The 24,395-nt window shown below is 41.9% G+C and overlaps 1 protein-coding gene across 6 annotated transcripts in view; it reads left to right on the top strand.

Moving 5' to 3' along the window:
* The window catches only part of GRHL1 (grainyhead like transcription factor 1), a 47,971-nt gene that overhangs the window by 5,766 nt on the left and 17,810 nt on the right, over positions 1-24,395 (top strand). For all 6 annotated transcript variants that reach the window (XM_036873259.1, XM_036873263.1, XM_036873261.1 and 3 more), the window contains exons 3-8: positions 762-832; positions 2,777-3,167; positions 4,216-4,292; positions 5,756-5,912; positions 6,098-6,209; positions 7,180-7,274. In XM_036873259.1, the coding sequence (XP_036729154.1) occupies positions 762-832; positions 2,777-3,167; positions 4,216-4,292; positions 5,756-5,912; positions 6,098-6,209; positions 7,180-7,274 (903 nt within the window). The remainder of the gene's footprint in view (positions 1-761; positions 833-2,776; positions 3,168-4,215; positions 4,293-5,755; positions 5,913-6,097; positions 6,210-7,179; positions 7,275-24,395) is intronic.

The following is a 24,395-nucleotide window of genomic DNA, read 5'->3' as shown; positions in this document are numbered from 1 at the left end:
ATTTTGCATTTTTTTTTTTAGCTACTTTATTTTTATTTATTTTATTTTATTTTTTTTTTGGCTGTGTTGGGTCTTCGGTTCATGCGAGGGCTTTCTCTAGTTGAGGCAAGTGGGGGCCACTCTTCATCGCGGTGCGGGGACCGCTCTTCATCGCGGTGCGCGGGCCTTTCACTATCGCGGCCCCTCCCGTTGCGGGGCACAGGCTCCAGACGCGCAGGCTCAGTAGTTGTGGCTCACGGGCCCAGCCGCTCCGCGGCATGTGGGATCTTCCCAGACCAGGGCTCGAACCCGTGTCCCCTGCATTAGCAGGCAGATTCTCAACCACTGCGCCACCAGGGAAGCCCTGATTTTGCATTTGATCTGAAAGGAAGGGTAGCAGAGAAGAGCAGGGAGAATGTTGAAAGAGCGCAGTTGTGTTTTCAGTAGCTTCTTCTCTATTACATTATGTAGATAAATGGGTAGAACCAGACCAGAGGTATTTCTTTTAACAGATAAAACCCAAACTCAATGACAAAGTAAATTTTGGATATTCTGAATTTATTTGGCAACTAAATGAAAGTTGGTTTTTACATATCAACCCGGTGACCAGATTGTAAACTCCTTGAGGGCAGACACTGTCTTATTCATCGTGTGTCCTCAGAGCCTGGGGTTTGGTAGGCAGTCAGTAGACATGTGAATGGTTGAGCTTACTGAAAAGTAAGGGCTGTATCTCTACTTCATGAGTAAGAACTAAATTGTTGTCATGTGTGTTAATATCTAAGGTTCCGCGAGAGAGAAGGTCATCAACAGCAAAGCCAGATGTTGAGCACCCAGAGCCAGATCATAGCAAAAGGTAATGTTTAATATAGAGCATAAAACAGTACACTTGAAAATGCCAGGTTTCTGTGAAAATAAAGCAAAAGTTTGTTTAAATGAACAGGCGCTAGTGGAAGAGGTGGGTAAGTTGGACTCTTAATATCTGAATTCAGATTTCATTACTGATTTGTCTCTTACTAATTACGATTCTATTGCTGAGAAGTCACCCATTTCTTTAGGTGTGGTTGCCTTTTCTAGAAAACAAAAACAATGACTTTCTCCTCACCCAAAGGGATGTTTTTAGTAATCACGTGAGTGCACTGTTTGCTTATTTGTCTTTTAGGTTCTCTTAAGAAGGATGTGGCTTAAGGCAATGGTGGGGGTCCATAAAAAAAAATAAGTGTCAATGATCTTGAATAACTGCCTAACTTAGTAAAATTTAATAAAGTATGTTCAGCTGTATTCCAAACTCCTGTTGAGGTTATTTTTGAAATCTTTTAGGTTAAAACTTTCAGAAATTCAAACTAAGGCTTGACTTTATAGCCATGAAAAAAAAAAGTTAAATGTACCTTTTAAATTGCCCTGTGTTCTATTAGTAATAAAAGAATAAAACATTTTTGAAGAAAGAATGATCACTCAGAATCCCACTGTGCTCACAGTTTAGTTGTTTGCCGTTTGGGCGTGCAGACGCATTTTATGGGGCTGTGATTATATTCACAGATAGGATTTTCTTCTACTCAGTATGTTTCGTAAATATTTTCCATATTGCTGTTTTAATCTTCATAATTTGGAAAAGGGCCTATGGCTTTTATTTTTTAATTTTTGTTATAGGCACTTTCAAACATAACAAAAGTAGAGAAATAGTATAAGCCAGTAGGTACTCAGCTTCAACTGTTATCAACTTACTTCCTCCTTTTTGATCTACTCTTCCCTCTTCTCCAACTTTCTAATTAATTAATTTTTAAATTTTATTTATTTTTGCTAGAGTATTTTAAGGCAGACCTTAGCTATCCTTAACATTAAGGCTGTATCTGATTTTTGCTCTTACAAAGCCTTAATGAACAGCTTTCTAAATAGCTTTTTCCTTTTTCTCTAAAGAAATTTCTTTAAGACAGTCTTGGGAGTGAACTTATGGTTTAAGGTTTGAATATTTTATTGATCTTGAAATGTGCAAAATTGCCGAATAGCTTTTTTCCCTTAAAGGTATCAGCCTATATGGTTTGAGGGGGCTTTGAAAATGTATCAGTTTTACTCTAAACTAAAAATCATCTTATATTGCCCAGGATATTTATTAAGCCAAAAGTAATTTGTGCAAATATATCTGCTGGTACAATGTAATCATAGGGTGTTGTGTTTTTTTTTTTTTTTGGTGAACAGGAAAGCAAGTGAGTCTAAGTGCTGGGAGAAGTGGTGGTAGAGGACCAGTACCTCACACTTCCCGAGCCCTTGTGTGCCAGGCATCATTATACGCATTTCAGTGTATTCTCATTTCATCCTCATCACCACCTTGTGAGGATAGGTACCATTATTATCCCCATTTTATAGATGAGCATGTAGTTACTGAGAGATGTTGAATCTACATTGTCTGACTGTAGAGTCTGTACTTTAACCACCAGCCTATACTGCTCCAGTTAATCACGTTTGTAGCTTCAGGCTTCTAGTAAAATATGATAATTTTATTAGGATTATTGGAAATAAAATATAGTAGAGGGAAGCTCTGAGTTCTCAGCATTTCAAATGAAATTTTATTCAATACTTTTGGATTTTACTTGACCTATAACTATAAAGCATTTTTTTTCCTTTCTCTGGTAATGGGTTGTTGTACCATTTCCTCTTTATTTGGTTTCTACCAAGTATATTATTATTATTGCACAGGACCCAATAGCCCAGTGCCATTAAGAAAATAAAAATTGTCAAGGAACTGTATCAGCATTGAGTTTGAAAACACAATTTTCTTTTCTTTTCTTTTCTTTTCTTAAAGAAATAGCATATCAAACATGACTGAGCAGCCCCTCATTTCTGCTGGAGAAAACAGAGTGCAAGTGCTGAAAAATGTGCCATTTAACATTGTCCTTCCCCATGGCAACCAGCTGGGCATCGACAAGAGGGGCCATCTGACAGCTCCTGACACCACGGTCACTGTCTCCATAGCAGCCATGCCTACCCACTCCATCAAGACGGAGACCCAGCACCACGGCTTTGCTGTGGGGATCCCCCCAGCAGTGTATCATCCTGAGCCCACAGAGCGTGTGGTGGTTTTCGACCGGAACCTGAATGCTGACCAGTTCAGCTCTGGTGCTCAACCCCCAAATGCTCAAAGGCGTACTCCAGACTCTACCTTCTCAGAGACCTTCAAGGAAGGCGTTCAGGAGGTACAGGAAATGAAAGCATCTTCCTAAGACGCTGTGTGTTTGTATAAGTATTGGGTTCCACCTCTTCCTTGTTATGTAAGCTTGAAACTCAGCCTGAAGTCAGCGGATTGGGAACAGAAGAGTTGTTTTTCTTTTTTTCTTAAAGAGAAAAGGTCCATGGGTATAATTTGTAAACTAAACCTATAAAACCAGAAATTATTATCAAGGGCACATGTCTAATCTTACAAGCAGCTGAGTTAACAATTATGATTTCAGCAAAGTGATTTGCTGGAGAATGAGAAGGAGAGCCGCGTACGTAATCTTCCGTGGACAGCAGACATAGACACACAGTCTGTTTTCGGCTTTTGTCCTAGACCAAAACAAGCTCCCCGCAACTGCTCTTAATATAAAATGATTTATCATATATTTGCTTAGTGTTTCTTGCTTGGTACATTGTCGGGGAGGCGGGTAGAGCTTGATGACAAGTGCATTGTGTGACATTTGCCAATTAATTCCAAGTACTTCTGAGGGCTCCGTGGTGATGAACACGTCACTCGGGTAAAAGTTAGGGGCTGAGGACGTTTGGAACTGTATTTAGTGACTTATGGGGGAAAGGAGCATCCGTCTCCACTTACGGAGTGAGTAGAATAGTAACCTTTCCTGGGAAAGTGCACCCATCCATCCAGCCACGGTGCCGACTTGATACTGTATCTTAACTTGGTGCAGCGATAGAGCTGACTCCTAAAAGTCATGAGATTTTGGTTGCAGATTCCAGAGTTTGGACAGAATTGGGATGTGTGGGAAAGATGGGAAAAGAGAAGAAGGAAGGGCTTTGTGGGAGCACTTATGTAAATTGTCTTAATTTAATCAAGGGGTGTATAAATGGATATTTTTTTCTTTTTAACTTTCTTTTAAAATTTTTTGTAGAGTTAAAATTTTTCTTTCAGACAAATTTTGAAAGAGTGGTGGGTTGCTGTAAGCCACATACTCTGATGCTGTACCAGACGTCGGTCTTTAGTGAGCCTGATAACCAGTTACATCGTTGTGGCTTATCACGTTGATATTTCAGGTTTTCTTCCCCTCGGATCTCAGTCTGCGGATGCCTGGCATGAATTCAGAGGACTATGTTTTTGACAGTGTTTCTGGGTAATAGTTGTCTTTTAATTTGATTTTTAACTTTCAGCTTGTACGACTTACTTCCTTTTTGTTAATTTGATCTTGGAAAATCAGAGGTGGCTTTCGCAGCTTTCAACTTTACTTTCTTGCAGTTAGTGTGGTGACATCTTTGCTGGAGGACATTTGCTTTAGTGCATTCAATTTTGCACTCTGAACTGTGTTTCATGTTTCCCTAATTCTTGGTGTTGGTGCTTTTTCTTTCCTTCGGTTTCTTTATATGATGGCAGTAGCAGTGGTAGTAGAATGGAATCTCAGAGAAGAGATGAAGGGATTAAATTAGATCTGAGGTCCCTTCTGTTTCCAAAAATGTATAATTCTGTGAGAATTTAGGAATAACAGCAGGTGGATAAAGGCTTTTATATTTTTATTAGTCTAACTAGTGATAAAATAAATGAAGTCAACTGTTTACTGGGCTGACAACCTCTTTTATACGTCACAAAATTGCATCTCACTCTGGAAATACCAATATTTTCCAAGTTATATATAAACATCTTTAGTTTTTTTAGGAGTCTAGGATTTCATTTTGTAATTTCGTTTTATGCATTTTTATGTGTGCTGTATTTTAAAATAAAAGTTTTATTTAAAAGTCTAGGATTTTATGGGAATTGAGACTGCCTTATAGACCTGCCTCAAGGTACAGGAGTCACAAACTCAAATGCCTTCAGGATCTAGGATAGGGGTCAGCAAACTTTTTCTGTAAAGGATCAGATAGTAAATATTTTAGGCTGTGTGGGCCATACAGCCTCTGTCGCAACTGACCAGCTTTGCCCAGCTCTGTCGCTGAAGCACAAAAGCAGCCGTAATGTGTAAACAAAGGGTGTGGCTACATTCCAATAAAACTTTATTTATAAAACTAGGAGTAATTTGCCAACCCCTGGCCCAACAAGGTTATTAAACAACTTCAGGGGAATATATACGTGGCGCTATAAGATAAAAGAAAATGTAGACAACCGTGGAGTGCCATCTGAGTACATTTAAATTATAAGCAAAAACAACAAAAAAGTGCTGTGCAGGCCAAATCACATTTAGTCAGAGGCCTCCCAGCCTCCTGTTTGCAACCTTTGCTGGGTAAATACCAGGTTGGTAGCATGTCTTGTGAGAGTTCCTTCCGGAGTGCTTTTCACTCATTCATATCATTAATATCCTTTGCCTCCAAACTTCTAATTTGTTAACGTCACTTCACAGATTTTCTAGTAGGCATTTAGTAGTCCCACATCTGAGAGATTTGAGAATTTCTGGGTTGCTTAAGATTATATTTACTTTGGAAAAAGCAGCAAATGCTATCTATTTATAGCATGACATGGTCAGTTGGATGTTTCTAGTCATCTGCTCTCTGCGTACCTCCACACTAAAGCATGTCAAGTTTGAGCTCAAGCATTTAAGAAGCTTCCAAGAGAGTGAATTAGAGATCTGTGAGTTTTTTTGTTTTCTAGGAACAACTTTGAATATACCCTAGAAGCCTCAAAATCGCTCCGACAGAAGCCGGGAGATAGCACCATGACGTACCTGAACAAAGGCCAGTTCTATCCCGTCACCTTGAAGGAAGTGGGCAGCAGCGAAGGCATCCACCACCCCATCAGCAAAGTCCGAGTAAGCCCTGCTCTCCGTCCTCGTCTCTGGGAGAGCTGGCCAGAGCTTACTGTTTCCGGGTCTGAGGCAGATCTAAATTAAGATCTAAAATTGCAGTTTTAATTCACCGCAAAATCGAGAGCTACGTTTTCCAAAAGATACTCATGCCTTCGTGTCTTTACGGTGTGATGCATTCTCTCTCACAGAGCGTGATCATGGTGGTTTTTGCCGAGGACAAAAGCAGGGAAGATCAGTTAAGGCACTGGAAATACTGGCATTCGCGGCAGCACACGGCTAAACAAAGATGCATTGACATAGGTAAGTAGCTCCGGAGCCTGCTTTCATTCCCAGAGGTGCAAGCATCCAGTTTTCTAAATCCAGTTATTTTTGGCAGTCATCAGCTTCCTGCCGAACGCATTTGAATTTTTATGCCAGCTACTGATCTCTTCCAAACATTGTCCTTGGCCTCCTGGAATCGGTGCTCTTAACATTACTTCCTTCATGAGGACATGTGCCCCATGTGGTGGCTTTCCATGTGACACTGGGGCCAGGAGCTGTAGAGCCAGCTCATGTAAGAGTGTCCTGCTTTTCAGTCTACAGATTTTTTGAGGGGTAATGTCTTCTTTAAGAGATTCTGATTATTTGGAGATGATAGTAAGGTGGAGGAAAAAAAATCACCAAGTTAAAGAAAATACTGCTGATGTGCAGCAACACACAGTCTTCCCTAGTTACGTGCTGAACTGCATCGAAAGTCTCTTCTGTCTGTAAATAGACCCAGAGATTCATCACGTGGAGTATAGCAGCAGACCTGTGCAAATCCATACTTAGTCAGGTAGCTTTGTGAAAACCCCTGTTCTTGCCATGTATATAATTTTCGTGTAAAACCATTGTCTGTATCGCAAGATGGCTCTTCATCTTTGTGTTACTTCTTTTCTTTGCCTGTGGTAATATTCATGTTCTCTTTCAGAAGAATGAAAAGAACTGAGTTCCAGTCTTGATTCTCTGGACTGGTTTTGTGGCCTTGGGACAGTTATTTAAACTTTTTAGACCTAAGTGTCCTGATTTTGACAAAATGGGATAAATTTAAATATGTCTAAGCTTGCCTCCATTACAAAAATTCTGTGATTCTTTTTCTTCCTTTTTTGAACTTCTTTCAACCCAGTAAAATGTTAATTTAAAGTATCCAGCAATGATAATATTAAAAGCTGAATCTTAGGTTGAACTGCTGTAATCTCATGTTGGAAACTAGAAACCACGACTTCCTTTTTCTTTCTCATCCCTCATACAGCTGACTACAAAGAAAGCTTCAACACCATCAGTAACATTGAGGAGATTGCTTATAATGCCATTTCTTTCACTTGGGACATTAATGATGAAGCAAAGGTAGGTAACGAAGTCCAGGGACTCCTGTGTTAACCAGCTCTTTGAGGAGGAGTGGGAGGAACTTAGTGATTTGACAACCGATTTTTTTTTTTTTTTTTTACAGCTTTACTTGTTTTCACTCCTTTGCTAAGGAGGAGGGAGAACAAGCGAGGCTAGGAAGGCAGGTCACAGCCGTGGTCATGAGGGGCTTGAAGCAGGACAGGACTCCGGGAGAAGAAACAGGCCCCCTCCTCAGCCTGTCCCTGTGTCCTGTTCCTCAGCCAGCTGGTTCTCACTTTCTGTCTTTTCATTGGTTCACGTTTTCTGGACATACGGCACTTTCCCAGATGTTACAGAACCGTCCCCCTCCCCTGTCTGTTCTTTTCTCCCGGAGCAGGGCCGGCAGCCACTGTCTGGCCTCGAGTCTGACTCCTCACTCTGGGCCCCGTTTCCTCCTTTGCAGAGTGGAATCACTTCCTGTCTCTTCCCTCCTCCAGGTGTGTAGTAAGGGTGATTGGAACAGGGCCTGTGAAGCTGGTGGCGTTTCTTCAGAAAGGCCCTCGAGTACAGGTTGTCATTAGTGCTCTGTCTTGTGTCGCTACCCTGGGAATACAGCTTGCTTACGGTTCTTCTTTCTTGGGCTCTGACAAGTGAAGAGTTGCCTCCAATTCAGATGGTCATTTGGGTAATTGTATTTGGAAGTTTTAGTACCTTTTAAGAAAAATTAAGCAGATTTTTCAGTCATTGCTGCCCTTCCTACAGCCTTCTTCCCTTTTAGTAGAACCCGTCTCTTCACTAAATTATTAGCATCCTGGTATTTTGTTTTCCTTTGCCTTAGTTTAAAATTTGGAGCTCAGGCAACACAATAGAAACACATTAATTTCGGGCAGTTGCTCAAGTCAGACTGATCTTTACTGTTGGTTGCAGTCATAGGAATACTCTTGTATATCAAGGACCAGGTACAAAGTTACCATCACCTTCCTGTCCTTTCTCAACCTTTCTTCTATTTTCTCTTTTATTTATTCAACAAGAATTTTAGCAATTATGGAATAAGACACTGCGTTAGGTGCTAAGTATTGTAGAATTTAATTTTTTCCCACCTAGGCTTGCTTTTAAAAATCATATGACTGGATTCTTGAGACCCATGTTAACTTTGTATTATAATTACTTTCCTTTCTTACTATGGTTGTGGTGTCTAAGGCAAAAGCGTGTCTTAAGAGTGCAGGATATAGTAAATGGGGTCTGCCAGTCTGTTAGGAAGCTTAAGTTGCTGTAATTGCCTTAAAGTTTTCCTACTGACCACCTCCATCCTATGCAAACGTCTTCAGGCTGCTTAGTCCAGAGTTTGGTGCTTGATTAAAGAGTGAATTCACTACAGAGAAGCTAGTAGAAGGAAAAGTAAACATTCCGTTTTATACTATTGTTGTTACAGTTATTCTGAAATTAAATATCATAATAGGACTCAGTGTGCAAGCAGCCTATAAGAAGAGTTGGCCGTGTGCCCTCCGGGTGCTTCTGTTCTTAAATCAAGCTAGGGAAATTTGTCCTATTTGCCATTAGGGGCTGATGGAGAAATTGTGGAGGAGCTGATCAAGCGCATCTAAGTCCTGAGTTCATTTTTCTGACTTACCTGTGACCTTGGATTGGTCCCTTGATTCACTGGCTCAGTTTTCCCCCTCTTTCCGCCTAGGAGAATAAAAAGGCCACAGTGGTCAACTCTCTTCTTTGCTGGGGTGTCGTCAAGACTAATGAGCACTTGTCAGGGTACACGGAGATCTTGGAGGAAAGGCCCTGCGTGTGGGCAGGGTGCTTTGTTTGTTTGATGTGTCACTCTTCAGGGTGGGAGTAATGAAAGTCCAGATGACGGGTAGGGATAATGGCTGGTTTTACTCTGAAGGCCTTCAGCTTGTTTGTATTAAAGAGAAATATTGTCGGAGGCATGTCCTAAGTAGCCTTAATAGCACTGTTAATTGATGTAGGTAAATTCAGTTTCATTCTCCTTTCCAGACCCCCAGCACTGACTTGATTTTTTAAGCCTTTGCCAGCCCCCAGATGGGGCTCGTGTCATTTCTTAATGAGGCTGCTGCCTTTTGAAGCTGATATCGGGCATCAGCTTCAAGCGTGTGTTGAAATTAAGTCGGTAGATATTTTGCTTTCCCTGGCCAAGTTGATGTTTTCTGTTTTCACACTGAAAGTAACTGATGGCCCAGGGCAACTAGAGTGAATAGATATACATGCAGAATCCTGTATAGATTTTTTTTTACTTCTTTTTTTGAAAGCAACCCACTTTCTTGTTCTAATTTAGGACACATTTGTTGATTCTTAATTCCAGTTCATTCTCCTCCACGAACATAGGGTTTCTTGGAGACATGTGGCATTCCCTTCTCCCCCCACTTTTTAAAGATATCTAATATACCCTTTTGGCCAAGCCAGGAGGAGTGAAACCAGGATTCCAGCCCAGGGTCAACATGAGAATCTTCTCTGTAGCTTCTGCTGCTCTTTGGAGGTGATTGTTTTTAGGACGTGTCAGGTTGAATCTTGAACACCTTGGCTTAGGTTCTAGTTTGGGAAAAGCACTGTCCAAGCTAGACTCATCTTATCCTGTCCTTGTACACACTCTATTACCAACATAATCATATACTTGCTGTTACCATGGAAACTTGAAGAAGTTATGAAACTTGTTTAAAAAAAAAGTTATTAGACTTCAAAGCAGCAGGGGAGAAGGAAGTTGCTTTGAAAAGCAGAAATATCTTAGAAGCAATCCCCCCTGGCGGCCCTGATCTCTCTACTGTATAGACCTATTTCATTCATTTTTCTGTACTCCACACAAAATTAGATTTGTTTGGGTGGTCGGGCATCTTTTTAAGAGTCAGGAATATCTACACAAATTAAAGTTTATCTGACATTCACATTTCATTGAGAAATAAATCAGATTTCTTCCCTCCTGATTTATGGCTGAGATCAGCTGCTTGAGGTAATTTTGGCAGGGAGAGGAAGCGGTTCCCTTTGAAACATTAAAATATGGCACTCTGGTGAGATGCTGAAGTTTACAGTTTGTAAGATAGGAGGGCACTGGTCACTTGGGGAAGAGAGCATTAGGAAATTGTTTGGCATGGGTAGACATCAAGGAAGGTGGGAGGAAGATAAACACAGACTTAGACTATATAAAGATTTCATCCAAAGCCAGCTGTGCACCTTGCCCCCAGTTGCAGGAATTCATAACTTTACCCAACAAATATCCAAGTGCCTGCTATGTCCATGATGCTGTGCTCCATCCCGGCAGAAACACTGGTGTTGTAGTTCAGATGTATTGTGTGTTAAATAGGCATTTGTGGCCTGAGATCCTAAATATAACATCATGTTTCTAAGGAAAAGAAACCTTACAAATGAACTTTGGAGACACAAATAATTTATAAGTTGGCGTTATCTGTTCTGCACCAGTTTCAGTATTTCCACAACCAAGTGAGTAACTCTAGATAGGCTGCACATCGTGGACCAGGGTATAATTTTTTGCTTGGATTGTAAATCTAAGAGTTTACAAGAGCTTTGAGATTTGGATAGTGATATGAAGCCTGAAGATCTAAAATAAACAGAGGAAAAAGAAGTTAGGGAGAGAGAATTAACTTCTTTGAATGCCGGTTTTATGCCAGGCACTGTGCTGAGGTGCCGTCTCTGTGTTCACACTTAACGGGTCAGTGCTGCCTGCTCAGTACCCATGAGAAAGTACTTAGTCCTCCAGGTGGGAAGATGTTTGCTGCTTGGTCATCCAAATGAGATCACCTGAGGAGGTAAGAATCTACACCTTGTAATGGACAGAAGGTGTTCCTGACAGGGGGAAATATTTAAAAGTGTCAGCATTCTTATTAATAGAGCAGCATTACGGATTCACTAATATAAATTCCCGTGGTAAGTAGAGCACTTTTTCTACAAGGAAACAGTTTATGTTGATTGTTGGATGAGTGATGTTTACCTGCAAAGGAGAGGAAATTATAAACCAAAAAACCTCTGTATGGAATCAAGTGAACATTGAGCCAGCCAGCTCTGAGGGAGCCCTGGCATCCAGGGGAGCACTCACAGGAAGGGATATCTCTTGATGGTATAGGGCATGGTTATACTTAACTAGACAATATGGGAAAAGGGAAAACAGGTGCAGTTGAAAGCAGAGCAAGGTGTAATGAAACCCCAGGGATACAAAATATCTAACACGTTTTTCCCAGAGGTGACTTCTAATCCTTACTAGAAGGTGGATTGGGGTGCAGCTACCATTCATACATTTCGTTTTTTAAATAGTAGCAGAAAAGAGCTTGCCGTCAGACACGCACTAAAGCTCCACCTGGAGTGAGCAGTGTCAGACAAGGAATAGGTGTGGAGTCTGAGTTTCTTTATACTGGCTTTTGCACCCGTGGCCTAAAACAAGCTGAAGACTCGGGAGTTGTCCCACCGTGCCGTGCTGGAAGCCGGTGCTTCCCGATGTCTTCATCAGACCCGCAGAAGGAGGCACTCCGGGTCAGGTGTGATGAGCGTTCTCGCGGGCAGAGGGAACTGCACCTTGTCCTTGTGGCAGGATCGTATCTCTGGCGGGACAGAGCCCATTTCAACAAGCTGTTCATCTCTTCATGGTTCACTTCCCTCACATGTTTCACCTTCAGGGTGGTGCCTTGGCCTGCAGAGAAGGGTTAGGACAAAATCAGAGCATCCCCTTCCCCAGAGAGAGAAAACCCTCAGTGAGGGAGCACTTTGTGCTTTTACTTTTAATTATGAATCTGTCAGCTCTAAGGAGGAACTCCAAGGCATTCTGCAGGATTGTCCTTTGGAACCAAATGTTTTCTGTCATGGAGAGGCTCGTGTTACAAAAGAAAGAGGATTAAAGTAGAATGCAGAGCCTGCCTGGAGCACCGAGAGGCTTGAGCGCGGGGGCCTGGGTCCGGCTGGAGCCCTGGTATCTTTCCCTTTTGTCTCCTGTCTTAGCAAAAGTGTATGGGGTTCCTGCCGAGGGATTATTGAGGCTCCCGGAGTTCATTCTGTCAGAGGGGTGGAACCATGCTGGTAACTTGAACTTAAGACTTTTTGTGTGTGCTGTGGGATGCAGGTTTATGAGTTTAATAACAGTTTGTTGTTTTGTCTAAGCATAATATTTGGAATTCATCGTGAGAGTAATTTTTAATTTGTTTGGACTGAGCGTATTGCTCGCATTTATAGGGATTCCATTCTGGTGGAAGCATCCATCAAGTGCTCCAGTAAAATAAGGTGTTGCCAGTTTGGTTGCATTAAGCAGGGACAGGTTTGGTTTGTTTCTCAACTTTACATTTCCAGTGTGAATGGGAGGGAGGAGGCAGAGGTGAGTCAAACGTCTTACTTGCAATTGCAATTAAATATAGGCAGGAGATTTAAAACAAAAGTGTATCCTCCCTGGCCTAACTAGAAAAGGAAGCCAGGAAGCATTGTTACTTTTAAAACAAAGGTAAGGGACTTCCCTGGTGGCCCCGTAGGTAAGACTCTGAGCTCCCAATGCAGGGGGCCCGGGTTTGATCCCTCGGCAGGGAACTAGATCCCGCGTGCGTGCCACAAGTAAGAGTCCGCATGTCACAACTAAAAAGTCTGCATGCCACAACTAAGAAGTCCGCATGCTGCAACTAAGAAGTTCGCATGCCGCAACTAAAAAGTCTGCATGCCGCAAGACCCAGAGCAGCCAAAATAAATAAATAAACAAACAAACAAAGGTAAGACACTTTCAGAGTCCAGACAGATGCAGGCTAGACTCTCCGTGTGTCCTGTCCTTAGACCCTAGAGAAACTCAAGGCAGCCGAGGAGGCTTCTTAGCTGACGTTCTTTCTATTCCAGGGGTGTCCTTCCATGCAGTTGGAAAATACATATTTATTAAAGTAAAAAATAAAATTTTTGGTGCCAGAAAGATAGTCACATTCCTTTATGGGGAATGAATAGTCTTTAGAGTTGTGGTTTGATCAGTATTGGAAGTGACAAGAAATTTTTCTTGATTGGAAATGTGTGGAGAATGCTTTCCATTAGCTGATACAGAATAAACTCTTTACTTGGCAATTGGAAAGCTGACTTTGAAGAACCTGTTCTGGGTCTGATTATGAGGGAGGTTTCTCTTTTAAAGGGAGGGTTGTTGGGCTTTGGCTGCTAAGCGTTTCACGTGTTACCCTAGTGTCTGGGCAAGAGGTCCGTCCTGAATCCGGTGGACCTTCAGAACCTGCAGGTAACAAAAGCACGCATTTATCGCTGCACACACCTGCGGGTGAGGGCCAAGTCACGATGTTTCTGGTTGGACAAGGGGGACACGTGGCAGCTGAAGAAAGCCTCGGTTTAGTAGTGGAACTTGCGTCTTGTGAAACGGATTTGAGGCACCGTGTCTGGTCAGCCACTTGAAAAGTGCTGTCACTTGAACTTGTTTTTCAGTCTTTTTTTTGGGGGGGGAGGGGTCAGGTTTTCCCCATCCTCCACCGTGCCATGTCACGAAACAATGAGCTCCTCTCTAGAGCTTTTTCTTTTTGACACTTTGTCACATTAACCCTCCTGCTCCTGGGTCCTTCCTGGAAATTCCATCTCGAGTGGTTTTCTAAATCTGTCATTTCAACCAGTTTTGCTACTTGTAAGCTAAACCAGGGAGCTTTGACTCTGCCCAGACATTTTTAGTCATAACTGAATTTACCTGGAATAGAGATTTCCGGGCAATGCAGGGTCTGGGAGTTCAGGATTTTTTTACATGGCAGATCTTCTTCATCCGAGACTCCAAATCTGGTAGTAAATATAAGTGAACTCTACATTCATTACTCAGGGACTTTTTCTTTAGCTTTTTAAAGTTCACAGTATCTAATTAGAGATTTTGATTGGAAGTCAGCTTGCCTGCCAAGTCTTCCCTTATGACCTATCTGCTCCCCTGCCCTGCTCTGTCCCTAGAGATGCTGGAATGTGGCCTGTGTTTGCCTTGTGTCACACCTGCATCCAGATCTTCGTATTTCAAACAAACGTTCTACTTATTTGGGACAACAGGGGCCCGATCGCTGTATCTGGCAAGTGTCCTTAAGTTCACCAGGCCCTGCTTGTGGGATATGACAGAGGGAAGATGGGCCACAGGTGCCTCCAGAATGCTTCTCCCTCTCTCTTTTTCTCTCTTTGGGACTTTTCCCCGGCTCTCTGCACTCTGTGCAGGAACAAAAGCTGCCCGTGTGGGCGGCGTGGGAAGGCAACACTGTGGCAACAGTAAGGGTGATGACTGGATCCTTGTTTTGTCTTTGGGGAGACGCCCCGTGCCGTGTCCGTGTGAGAAGATTGCAGGTTAGTGCTTTGCTCTTCCCACACCCCTTTCCTCACCGCCCCAGCCTTCCGGTTCTTGTCTCTTGATGGTTGTTTGATGGTCCGAGAAAGAACACACATACTAGTTGCACGTTTGAAGGCTTTTCGTTCGCGCTGATGTTATTTTGCAGTGGGATTTTTTACTCGCCTCATGTCATGAGAATAGTGGGGAAGTGTGACTTTCCTAGGATTAGCCGGTGAATCAGTAGTGGAACTGGATCCTGCTTCTGAGTTTATGACTCAGTCTCTGATACCTTCTGGGGCTTAATTAATTAATTAGACCTGCACATCGGGAGAAAGTAGGGGAGCGACAAGGCTCATACAGAACTAAGATAATCAGGCTTTGTTTGGTTTGGGGTTTTTTTGGTTGGCGGGGAGGGAATGTTGATTAAGATTGTGTCTGCTGTATAATGCTCAATAAGTGTTCCTGTCTGATTAGACTTTAGAATTGGACCTTGATTTCTTCCTTTAAACTGTTTCCCACTCCGTTGGTTTCAGCCGGCATAACTTCATATACGCATATTGGGAAAATGGTGATTGTATTCTAATTAGTACTGTTGGATTTGGTGCGAGTAAACTATGTTATTGACCTCATATTGTAATTTCATTTGTCAGGAGGTTTCTAAGAAAAGCTACTGAGAAATATTTTAGAGTGATCTTTTTGACTGATACGGAAGAGAGTTAAATTAAAACTTGTTCTAGGGCTTCTGCTTTCAACTTAGTAGATCAGTTACATTCCAGGAAGGAGCTTAGGAATGTGATCTCTTTATTTGACTAAGTTGAATTTTAATACTAGAATGGGTTGGAGTGATAAAGACTCCCAGAGGCAGCGGGGACGGTGCCCGTGACAGCTGTCACTGTCTGACGGGGCTGAGCCATCTGTAAGTCCCTTGCGCGTTAGGAAGTCACAGAGGGACTTGGCGTACACTCCCCACGTGATCTGGGGTATAGGACCTTGACCTCATGCCTCCTGAGCAAAAAGGGACCTTCTGCTCACAGCCATCTGGGGGTCATTTTTTCCCCTACTTGACTGAACAGTTTTTCCGTTAGGTTCTTCTTCAAGCTTCCTGTGCTTCATTGTGTCATTGTGGTTTCAAGAGCACGGATTTGGAGCAGGAGGCGTGGGTCCTGGCTTTGTCTTTGTCATCTGTGTACCGTGTGTCTTTTACTGTCTGTATCTTCAGAGCCTGAACCTCAGCCATAGTTGGACACTGTCTCTCTTGAATTAAAAGGTGTTGAGTAGCCAGATTCTGAACCATGTGATGCTCGTGTTAAAGGTAAATGTTTCCAGGGAACACAACAAGGATAAGTGCATTCTTGGGACATAAAACATTTTTCAGTTATCAGCTTTGTGAAGTGTCTTCCATAGTTAAATCAGCCCATTTTTCTTTTTTCTTTTCTTTCTTCTATTAGATCTTTTCTCTTTTCTTGCGTATATTTACCAAGCAGTGAGAACTCACTTGAACTCTCTGAATGTGCACCATAATACACGGTGCCCACATGTAATTTTGACACAGGGTAATCAGGCATGCTCTCAGCTCTGTAGGCTGACACTTTTCCAAAAGTCTGTTGTATATAATCTGACTTAAAAGAGCAAAACACTGTTCTCCCTTGAAAATTTTTTTCAGTCATTATTGATCAATTTAACTCACTTCTAACATCCTTCCAGGAAATTCTATGCAGGGTAGTTAATCAGTTGCTACTGTGTGGAAGTCATGCTGCAGAGAGTTGACTTTCTCAGCTGTACATTCATTCATTCAGCAAATTATTCATTGTGCTTCTCTCTGCAGGCACTGTGAGGGAGTAAAAGGCAATGCAAGCAGAAAGCCTGTCCTCAAAAGAGGTGACACTCTCTGTGTGATGATACAGGTCATAAGTGAGGTTTTAAAATGCTCTTTAGATTTCCAGGGCAAAGGGGTACTTGGCAGCTAAGGGAGTCAAAGGCTTTATGGAAGAGGATGGCACTGGGCACCATGCTTTGAGAGATTGTAGCCGCAGAATATTTTTGCAAAGACTGTTTGATGGGACCTTTTTTCTTCCTTATTTTTCCCCCACAGAGTAGCTGTTGTGAATTTAAGTGGAAACGAGGCGCCTGGAACAGCTTACTTAGTCTCCAGAGGTGCTGTGACATATTGAGGCCCAGACATTGCAGTGCAGGAAACAACATTGGGATTTGTCTGCTGCAACACTCAAATCTTGCAAGAAAGTTGTAGACGTTACCACACCTGTCAATATGACACAAAGCTACAGTGAAGGGATAACATGCTTAGTTATCAAATACAGACTGTTAGGTACCTGTAGTTTCTGTAATGGAAAGATGGTCAGTGTAGATAATGTTTTAAAGTATAAAAGTGAATAGATGCAGTAGAAAATTACCTCATGGCTCCCCATGTGAATTCATCTCTGCCCTAGAACTTACCTGTTTGTCTCTATATATATATCAGTGAGCCTCTAAATTCCATAATCTTTTCCAAATTGAGGGGGTATATAGAGTCAACTTAATTATTCATTCAACAAATATTTATTTAATGTCCAGTATGTATAAAGAGCTGCTTGGTATCCTAGGTTCTACCAAGATGACCTAGGTGTTCAAATCTGCTTGGAGGAAGGATGTGATCATAAATAACCTGTGAACTTGGGCAGCAAGTTACCGGACCTCTAAACTTCATCTGTGAAATGGGGTCAGAGTAGAACCAATTTCGTAGGTTGTTTTGAGGGCCAAAGAGTCAGTACACTGCAAGAGTACAGTAAATGTAACTTAAAGATCAAAGCAGCATGTAGTTTTATTTGGCTGGAGTTTAGGAATTTGGGGTCATTCATTCAGTGAACATGTATTTCTTATTGGCCAGGCACTGCAAGGACGCCTTGGGAATGTAAAGGTGAGTGGGACGTGGCCCAGTTCCCAGGAAATTCAAAATTTAGTGAAGAAGATTGCCACTCTAGTACGTACAGTGATAAAAGTAAACACAAAGGAATAGAACTTACCTTGGAATAGGAAGAGCAGAGAAAGTTCCTCAAGGGTGACACTTGAGTGAGTCCTAAAGGATAGTAAGAACTAGCTGAGCATTCAGAGCCCAGAATGAGCCTATAAACTTGATGTGTGTGAGTGCAGAGCTCAAATCGGGGCTGGACATCCAAGGCAAGTGGGTGGAGGGGAGGTAGGGACCAGATCCTGAAGGCCCTGTGGTGCCCTAGTGAGGACCTTGGACGTCTCCCTGTAAATGAGTTGTCTCAAACCCTTGGGGTCTGTGGACCAAGTATATAGGGGTTGGAATTTCTTTGCGTTTTCAATTCAGTGATTAGACTTTTAAAATCACAAGTATATTCTGGTGCCAATTGCTGCCAGGAGGCTTCAGTGCTAGTGTTTGTGCCTAGGTGTTAGGTTTGAGCTAGATAAAGGCCAGGTGAGTTCTTAGGGTGCTGTGTGATCAAACATTATGTAGCTGTTTGAGTAGAGTCGTATTTCTCAGACTAGGATTGGATGTGTTTTTAGGGGTTGAGGAACTTTTTTTTTCTCTTTTAAAAAGGATACGTGTATTATTCACATTTGAGAAGTACTGCTATAGGTGGTGGAAAATATGGCTGGAAAGGCAGATTGCATCACATACGGCATTTGACTGCTAAGGAATTTAGTCTATTACATAGGCAGTGGTGAGCGATTGAAAATTGTTGAGTAAGAATAAATGATTAAGATTCTGTGGTGATACTGGTGTTTGGTGATTGCCTAATGTCAGGGAAGCAGTCTCTCTTTTTCCATTTCATTTCCTGATTTGTAGCCATTTTATTGTTTAAAGGGCCCTCTCCTAGAGGCCGGAAGAAAGAAGGGTTAATTTATGTAAATTTATATTAGCTCTCTTTTTTTTTTTCGAGTCTTTTCATTTGTTTTTTTTGGGGGGGGAGCACTGTTGTGTGTATTTAAAGTTTTGTGAGGATTTGAAGCTTGTTAAATTAAGATTTGGAGATAATAGCTGGATTTTTATATACCTATGGTCTTTCTGTCTCTCATTACCAGCTTTTAATTCAGTACCATTTAGTAGTAATAGGCATTAGGAGAATACAAAAAATATACTAAACACGGGAAGAAATTTTTAAAATGGGTCACACATAATTCCTGCCATCAAGGGGCTTAGAGCACTTATAATCACAGTGTGACAGAGTGACCAAGTGTTCAGTAGAGGTGACGGGGGTGTGGATACCAGGCCCTTGGCCTGAAATAGAAGCTCACAGTAGGGCCACAGGGTGCTGGGGGCAGGGCTACTTATTACAATGTGATAGATAGTAAAACGGGGTTGTAATTCTTTTGGGATAGTTAGGGAACGCATCTCAGAGAAGTTCTATCAGTTGTTACTAGGTCTTTATTTATAAGAGAGATGTCAGTAGAGAATGGAATAAAAGTTATTTTAAATTGAGGGGCAGAGAAAATAAAGATCCCCAACGTGTGTGTAAAAATTCCTGTAAAGGAGGTGTGAAACTAGAATGGGAGTTTGGAGCTGGGTTTTGGAGGGCCTTAAGAATTTGGGTCCCTTCCTTCAGACTCTGGAGAAGCACTGCAGGTTGTTGATGACTTAGTTGTCCCGGTCACTGAGGTGACATTATGTGGCTGAACTCCTGTGACCTCTCACTCTTATGAGCATTACGCTTTGTTACTCTATTGTAGTGGAAAAATCAGAGCCCTTAAAATGAAAACTTTATCCCCTAAAAAAACTTAATTAAAAAGAAAACTTTATCCAAACTGTCGTAAGAGTGGTTCATATAATGTTCTTAGTGAATCTAAAGGTTCACATTTTGAAATTTTTTATTCCACTCATTGAGAAAACCATATTATGGAAGTCAAAGGAAATGATTTTCACCATTTTAGAAGCAATGTTATAATAACGTGTAAAATTCCACCTAAATCTCTCAGTGGGAAAAAAAATTAAAACTATATTATTTGGCTGTCAGGTTCTTGTACAGGAATAATAATATAGAATGAGTATTACTGTTGTGGTAACTTTTTGAAAAGGAACAGCCTTTTTGTTTATGAAAATTACCCTAATGTATTTAAGTTAGTCGGTTTCATCACGTAGCTTCTGACTCACCTGCTTATAATTTTTGTAACTTCTTCCTGATGAATTCCAAGTGCTTTGTTAATGCTTTCTTTCTGTGAATTAGGTGGGTGAAAAATTATTTCTAGAATGTCTCCCCACAAATGAAACTCACTTGTCAAAGCTCATACATCTGACTACTCCCTTTAGACTAGAGAGTCCATAAGTTTTCTGGAATTGTGCCTTGGTTTGTGGTATTGATGATAAAACCCCCATAGAACAGGCGAGTTGGGGGTTTATAAAATTTGTTCTCAGTTGCTTTCATTCTACTGACTGGGAAATGAACTGCTGATTGTGACCTGTGTTTTGAGCAGATTAGTTCCCTGTGTCTTTCTTCTCCTTTTCTTTCCATTTGAGGAGTAACAGTGGACACAGCAGCTGGCTGGTGAACAGTATGGTGCGGCTGCCATAATGCTTCCTGGAAAAATCATCATAAATTAGTTCAAGATCTGATTTCTTTTTTTTTTTTTTTTTAAACATCTTTATTGAAGTATAATTGCTTCACAATGGTGTGTTAGTTTCTGCTTTATAACAAAGTGAATCAGCTACACATATACACACGTTCCCATATATCCTCCCTCCTGCATCTCCCTCCCTCCCCCCCTCCCCATCCCACCCCCCCCAAGATCTGATCTCTTGTTGGTTCTGTGCTTATAAACATTTGGAATGAAAAAATCTATACAAGTTACTCCTTTGATAATGTAAATCTTTATTCTGTTGGTTTTTTCTCATTTTCAAACTGAGGTTTAAAAACAAGATTAAATCTTTTGAAAAATTCTAAGTGCATGAAAACAAAATTAAATTTTTTGAGCAGTTCTAAGTGCATGAATTCTTGGCCAAGAATGAGGAACTGTCTTAGAAAAATGGGCTGGACATTTAAAGAGGAATCTTGCTGAGCATCTTTCCACCTGTTTAGCAGGGTTTTTTGTGGTTAGTTTTTTTTTTCTCTCTAGTGAGTTTAGATGGGAACATTAGTTGCTCATCTTTTGAGATTTATGTTCCAATTATTTGAATAACATCAAACCTTTCCTCCAAATCAGTGGCAAGGAGGTATGAAAACAGAGAAAAGGTCATTACTTGAGTTCTTAAAGGTCTTTATTTACGTCATTCTAGAGAAGGAAGGTTGTGTATCATTCAGCCTACTCTCAGACTTCAGAAATAAGGCGTTTTAAGTGTGTGTGCATGCACACACACGTGTATTTTATAGAGGAGAAGTTTGATGTGTAATAATCCATCTTCCTTTTCACCTCTTTCCCACCTTCTGTAGGTGATATTGGAGTTTTTCTGTAATCTCATTATAGAAAATATTTCTCTGCACAATGAGTATGGTCTGAACATTTGTTTTATCCAGACTTGGGTGACTTGGCCTATTGTCCAAGGCCAAGTCAAGACCAAGTCACCCAAGGTAGAACCCACCCCAGGTGTTAATGTGGTGAGGAACAGAACACATCCACCATGTTGCTGCCCCAGGACCCAGAGCACAGCTCTGCCTCGTGTTCCTACACTTGCTCTCTCCCTCTTTTGGGTGCTGCTGATTAAAGATTGTCACCTTCCTAAATAAAGATTCACAGACACTGACCGAGCTTCTCCCGCAGAACTTAGTGTAGTCCCGTCCACGAGCGTGGGCTGCATTGATCAAGAGTGTGGGTGTGTGGGTGAAGGTCACACTAATGGGAAGTCCATAGCGGGTATCTTCTCAGGAGGTCACCTGCGGGGAAAGTGGAAATACTGAATTACAAAAAGGGGGGTAGTGCTTCCTCGCTGTTTTTACCACATTGTGATGTCGTAAGGATCAATTACTGTCCCAGCAGCTTAGAGAATGGTGTAGCTCGGGGGGTCAGCAAACTGCAGCTCTCAGGCCCTGGCCAGCCAGGGGCCTGTTTATGTGAACAAAGATTTTTCAAGATACCGCCACCAGCATCTGTTCACATATCGTCTGTGGCGGCTTTCGCACCATTACTGCAGAGTTGGGTGGTCGCATGTGGCCCACAAAGGCGAAAACTCTATCAGGCCCTTTTGCAGAAAAAGGTAACCCACTGCTGGTTTAGATAAATACGTGAAAGCTGCTTTAGGTGTCTGCATTGTACTTCTTCTTGGTCGTGTTTGTTCACTACTCCCTCGGCATCTTCCTCCTCTTGCTAAAAACCTGTGTGCTGAGCGTGTGCTGTGTACCAGGCCCCAGGAACAGGAAGGGCTGCTCAAACGTCGTATCTGTCCTCCGTGGGCGCGACGCCACCGGCCAGCCTCACACCCGAACGCACAGTTCATCCGTACGCGTCAACCCCCATGAAAATCAAACGTCACGTGAGGGATAAACATAAGAAGTAAAGTCTGACAGGTTTTTAATAGGTTTTTTTCTGGTCTCTGTCTTCTAAAGTAGGAGTTCTTGAGGATTTACACGACCTTATTGAATAGCAAAGTTGAGCATATGCTTTCATCTTTATCTTTCCTTTGATTAAATGAATATTATTCTTATTTGATAGGGCTGTACCTCTGTAAAAAAATTTTTTTTAATTAAAAACAACCTGATGGGATACATATAAATACATGTAAGCACATCGGAACTCTTTCAAGAAAGGAAACCATATATTGGGACTCGTTTTAATAACCTCAGAGTTTTGGAGCCAAAGGAGATCTTTTATCGCTCAAAGTGTGTAAGTATATAGAAGATTAATTACTTGACAGCAGTGGTTTTTATCCTGGCTGATCACGAGAATTACCCAGGTAGGACCTAAGACAGTTCTCGAGCCTGAAACCCACCCCAGGCGTGGGAGCAGGAACTGTAGACGTGGCCTCACCGTCACCGTCTCCGGTACAGGCTGACAGCCCGGGAATTCCACGTGAGTCAGGGTGTGAAGCACTCGAGCTCCCAGGCAGGCTTATGCTCCAGCCGCATTTCGAGAACCACTGCTTTGTAAGATTCTTAATTTCATACAAGTAGCTAGTATGATAACTTTAAGTGGCAACTTCACATGGTACTTCTAAAAGAACATGATTTGTAAAAAGTTGATTGATCAACGTATTACACAAAATTATTGTCACTAGAAATACAGAGTAGGGATATAGGATTCATCATCTTTCAGTGTAAATATGCTGGGACTGCAGTTAAAAGTCATCTAGAGATCGTCGTCTAATCCAACCCTGTGTTTGACAGTGGGGACCCTTGCCCACGTCACAGCACAGTCAGTGACAGAGCTGGGACCAAAACTTAGGCATTTTGATTTTCAGACCAAAGCCTTTCCTGTTGACCACATTACCTCTTGCTAGAACATATATAAGGCATCTTGCACCCTTGCCAGCCTTTGGTTGAGGCTTAAACACGTCATGCGTGTCCCCTTCAGGGCCAGCTGTCCCTGTGACTGTCCGGCTTGTTCTTGTGCCGCCCCCATTTTTCTCCTGCAGGGCTTCAGCCCACTCACTGTTCCTGTACCTCGTGTCCCTGGCCTAGATACCGCACAACCCGTTCACTGTTTACTGGTATGTTTGTGTGTTTATCTAGAGAAGGTGGCACTTTTTTAATGCTGAGTTAGGGACGCCGTACACTTTCTCTGACACATTTAGAACACCGCCAGGTTTAGAAAGAGTTGATATAAAAATAGGAGAAGCATGTCCATAAGAAAGCAATTGTAAGTGATCATGAATAACAGTGAGAGTAATGTCTCTCTGAAGTCTCCATGTTTATACTGATCCTGGGATCTGGCTCCTGCTTATTTCTGCTTTGAATAGAAACTTGACACTGGGAAGCAAGGGCAGGTTAGGCTTTAGGGTGGATTACCGTGAAATCCTCTTGTAAAGGGAACATCACTTTGGGTCAAAGACTTCCTGGAATTGTTGAGGGTAAAGTGTAACTTTCCCAGGCAGCTGTTTTTGAGTTAGGAATCGAGCCGGGTGACCTGGAATGATGGAGAAAATTTCAGATTTTCTATTTAGTTGTAAAATGAAAAATGTGGTGGTTTGGTTACTTTATGTGCTCAGTTGTTTGCATGAACTATTGTCTTTCTGTCTGCCTTTCTGTTTGTCCTTCTTTCATCTATTCCATAGACTATCTTTTTAACTTTGATTTCTGGATTATACATGGAACGGTTTTTAAAAAAACGCATAGGAAAAGATATAAAGTCAAAGCACTAAGTTTCTGTAGTGGATTTGAAATTCATGTGTGCCACTTTTGCCTACATATCTAGATTTATGTATTTAAAAAATTAGAGCAATTTGCTTATTTGCTGCAAATTACTTAAATGAAAAGAAAAAATCATAGGTAAGATAAGGCAGTCCTAGATCAGGAACCGTGTCAAGTGGAGAAATGGACCCAGCCTGCTGAGTATTTACGATCTAGTCAGGGACATAAAACATACACATATAAAAATGGCAAACCATTCCAGGTAGTAAAGAAAAGCCAAGTGATTTGTCTATAGGATAAAAAGTTGGTTTGGGAAACAGAGGCAGCCAGGAGCGAAGGGGGAAAGTCTTGGATATGAATCCCAGCCCTTTGCTTTCTACCCTGGGGACAGTTAAAAAAGTCTCTCCAGGCCTCACCTGTAAACAGAGGATAACAGGCCCTCCAGGCTGTGCTGACAACACGAGGTCGCGTGTGTAAGGTGCACGCCCAGCACGACAGCTCGCTGCTGTCGGCTCCGGCTCCGTGTCACGGTGTGGGCTGAATGCAGACAGTCCGGGAGCAGGGCCTTGAGTCGGACCTTTAGCTGGAGAGCAGCAGAGAGGAGCTGTGGAGGGGACCGGACTG

Source organism: Balaenoptera musculus, chromosome 13, assembly GCF_009873245.2.
Source record: "Balaenoptera musculus isolate JJ_BM4_2016_0621 chromosome 13, mBalMus1.pri.v3, whole genome shotgun sequence".
Lineage (NCBI taxonomy): Eukaryota > Metazoa > Chordata > Mammalia > Artiodactyla > Balaenopteridae > Balaenoptera > Balaenoptera musculus.
The sequence above is the reverse complement of the archived record's forward strand: the minus strand, read 5'-3'. Positions and strand labels throughout refer to the sequence as shown.